Raw genomic sequence first — 3,128 nt, forward strand, 5'->3', positions numbered from 1 at the left:
GCCAGGATAGGGAGGCCATTCACATAAAATTTTTTAAAATAAGCAAACCTATCTTAAAATAAAACAGAAGATAGAGTTCTCTAGTATGAGAGCACTTTTAATGCTTGCAGTCGATTAATGATCATAAGTAACAGGCAAGTATACCTGCTACTGAGTCCTAAAAATGGTTTCCACCTATCAAAAAAAAAAAAAAATCCAAGATCGCAACCAGACCCCTTCCCCCAAAAAGCACTGAAACAAAAGACTGATCTGATTATACAGTCACATGAAAAATAAACATCTTTATTTTTTGCCTACTTTATTTCATTTTTTCAAATAAAATTTAAATCTGTACAAAGTATACTGTTACAGTATATATTTTGTAAGAATCAATGCCTAAAATAATCACAATACTTCAATAAGCAGTACAGCAGACCTCGCTAGTTTTCAGCTTTGATATTGAACAAACTCAAGCCGGCTGATGCACAACACGTTTGCTTGGTTTCCACATGGTGAATTCCCAGCACTTAGATGGGAGAACATGACAGCAAATATGGTAATATTACAGCCCGACACACTGCGTTTCTTCATGTGATAATAACTGCACATATTTAATACAGAATGCTCAAATTTACTTTTTAAATTGCATTTGCTTACTTCTTAGTTGGCAAAATTCAGCATTCTTAAATGGGGTCCCCAAACAGTGCAAATTAATGATATTCTAACTGTATATTGGCACATCTCCAATAAGGATTAACTTGTAAACTCAAAGAATATCAACAACTTAGTCCTAAATTTTAACTAATATACATCTGGTCCATTTAACCAAAGTCATTTTGGAAAGATATTAAAGAACAATTCTATTTCTGAAAGGATATTGTTTTGACCATTCTTTAGAGAAGATAAATTTTTAAATTGTCATTAAAATGTTTCACTATAAAAATTTTACAAACTTGATTAGAAATTTCAAGATTATGATTCACAGCAGACAAATACAAACTGTATATTCCAACAATACCTATTCTTAGACTTTCAAACAGAGCACAACCATGTCAGCTGTGTTAACTAAAATTCTGAACAGTGTACTAAATTTATAAGTGGTGCTGGGTCTAGCAAGTGTAAATACACAGTATATTTCAATGAAAAGAATTGTCTTCTTTATACTTTATTTGTTTTCCCATAAGGAAACATTAATGTTTACATTCTTTAATAAAGTTAATCTTACATCAGAATATAACTTAATACTGTCAGCAACAGGGACCACACACAGTAAATAAGAAGCACATTTAAAATAAGTCTGATTTCACATAGATTAACATTTGTTGGTTAATAAAATATTGACAGTATTACAATCTTACAATATTTACAGTAAGAAAAATCTAGAGTAATATATACCTTTCACAGCAGGATTCCTTTTTGTAAAATTTCTTCCAGTTTGGGATTGTGTATACACGAAAAGCTCAAAATAAAGCAACTCTGCAATATAATCTTAAAATAATGGCTACTAGGGGGAAATTCTATCACAACCATTGAAAATAATGGTGACTTCTCACGGAGTCTGTGGCATCTGAGAACCCAGTTAATTAACCAAAGTCTTGCTCACATTAGCCTCAGTTACCCAGATTAAAGCAGAACTCCGGCCTTCCCTGACTGCTGAAAACCCAACAGATTTTCTCAACATGCTATAAGGAAAGAGGAAAAATTGGTTTCAGCTCACACCTCATGGCTGGAAGCCTCCGGAAGCCTCCAGCCAGTGCACACTCCCCGACTTATGCTAAAAGAGGGCCAATTTCATCCCCAAAGCATCACAAGAGTCCACCCTCCAACCACAAGGCACTCTGACACCAAACTCACCCATTCCTCAACTCTTGTGCCCTAGGATAATGCATGAACTTAGCCCATATAATACACACCAGCATCTCAGAGACTTGGGACCAGGGCAAAGAAAGAGACTAGTGTAGTTTGCACTGAGATCAATAAGAAAAATGGGAAGTGATGCACATTTCCAATTAGAATGACAAGAAGAAGACCCACATCCCTAAACTGGAATTTGGCCAGGGCATCAGAGTTAGCACCCCCTCTCTGAGTACCACTAGCGATTAGGATGTGTGCTCTGGGCCTCCTCTAAAAGAGAGCATCTACAGTAAGTAACACAGTATGGGACATTAGTTCTGTGACGACTGCCAAGAAAGCAGATACAATTCTTGAATCTGGGGCTGTCTATGGCACCTGAGGTCAATCATCCAAGCTGTGACCTGTCCCAACCCTGCTTACTTTAAGATATCTGATGGGCACAGAGCACTCAGGGATATGGCTGCTGGCTACTTTGGACTCTAGATCTCACAGGTAATCAACAGGTATCTGGGATTGAATTAGCAAACTGTACCATAGCTCCTTAAACAGACACTGTCAAGTATGAAATCATGTCAAGCATGAATCTTCACTGTCAGGTCAGAAATTGAAGTGGGAGTCTTCCCACATCAGCCAAGGTTATTTTGTCAGAACCTTAGAGGAGTTGGACAGTTTTTCATGTTGCAAGTGATTAGTTTACTTATTTCAGTCAAGCTGGATTGGCAAACCAGACTGATTTATTTAGTTATCTTTGTTTTTTTGATTCTTATGTGTGTGCTAACCCAAAGCTGTTGTATTTGGGCTAAATACACTGACAGAGAAAATTCAAACGACAAAAGTTTTCAGAAAACTTCTGTGGCATTTTTTCTTTTTGGAAGTAAATGCAAGATCTAAAGGTATTTCTACCCAACAAAGTCTGTTTAAGTGTTTAATGTTATTTCCTTTTTGGTCCTATACAGAATGCTATGACTTCTATATAGGTCTGAATGCTGCTCCATGTAGATTCCTTCTGTATATCTAAAAATATATACTTTTCAGTAGTTCAATACATGGTTAATCTTCCCACAGAGGAAGATTTTTGTAATCACATGTTGCAAAGTAGAAAACATCTCCTTTCTAAGAAAGGAAATATACTTTCCTATTGTACACTTTTGAATAAGCCCAAAGGCATGCACCAAAAATCATTATTAAAACTAATACATGCAATAAAATGGTGTAGAGTTAGACTTAAAGTGCTGCTTCTCAATTTTTTTAATTTGAAGAAGACATTTTGTCAGTTGTAGACTCAAAGATCTTTC

At 35.8% G+C, this 3,128-nt stretch overlaps 1 protein-coding gene across 1 annotated transcript; it reads right to left on the reverse strand.

The window, feature by feature from the left end:
• Window positions 1–253: 253 nt before the first annotated feature.
• Window positions 254–3,128, reverse strand: IGIP (IgA inducing protein). Its single transcript, XM_008014656.3, has one exon. It carries the CDS (start codon window positions 586–588, stop codon window positions 427–429), a length of 162 nt encoding a protein of 53 aa, XP_008012847.1. The 5' UTR covers window positions 589–3,128; the 3' UTR covers window positions 254–426.

Source organism: Chlorocebus sabaeus, chromosome 23 (genome assembly GCF_047675955.1).
Source record: "Chlorocebus sabaeus isolate Y175 chromosome 23, mChlSab1.0.hap1, whole genome shotgun sequence".
Classification (NCBI taxonomy): Eukaryota; Metazoa; Chordata; class Mammalia; order Primates; family Cercopithecidae; genus Chlorocebus; species Chlorocebus sabaeus.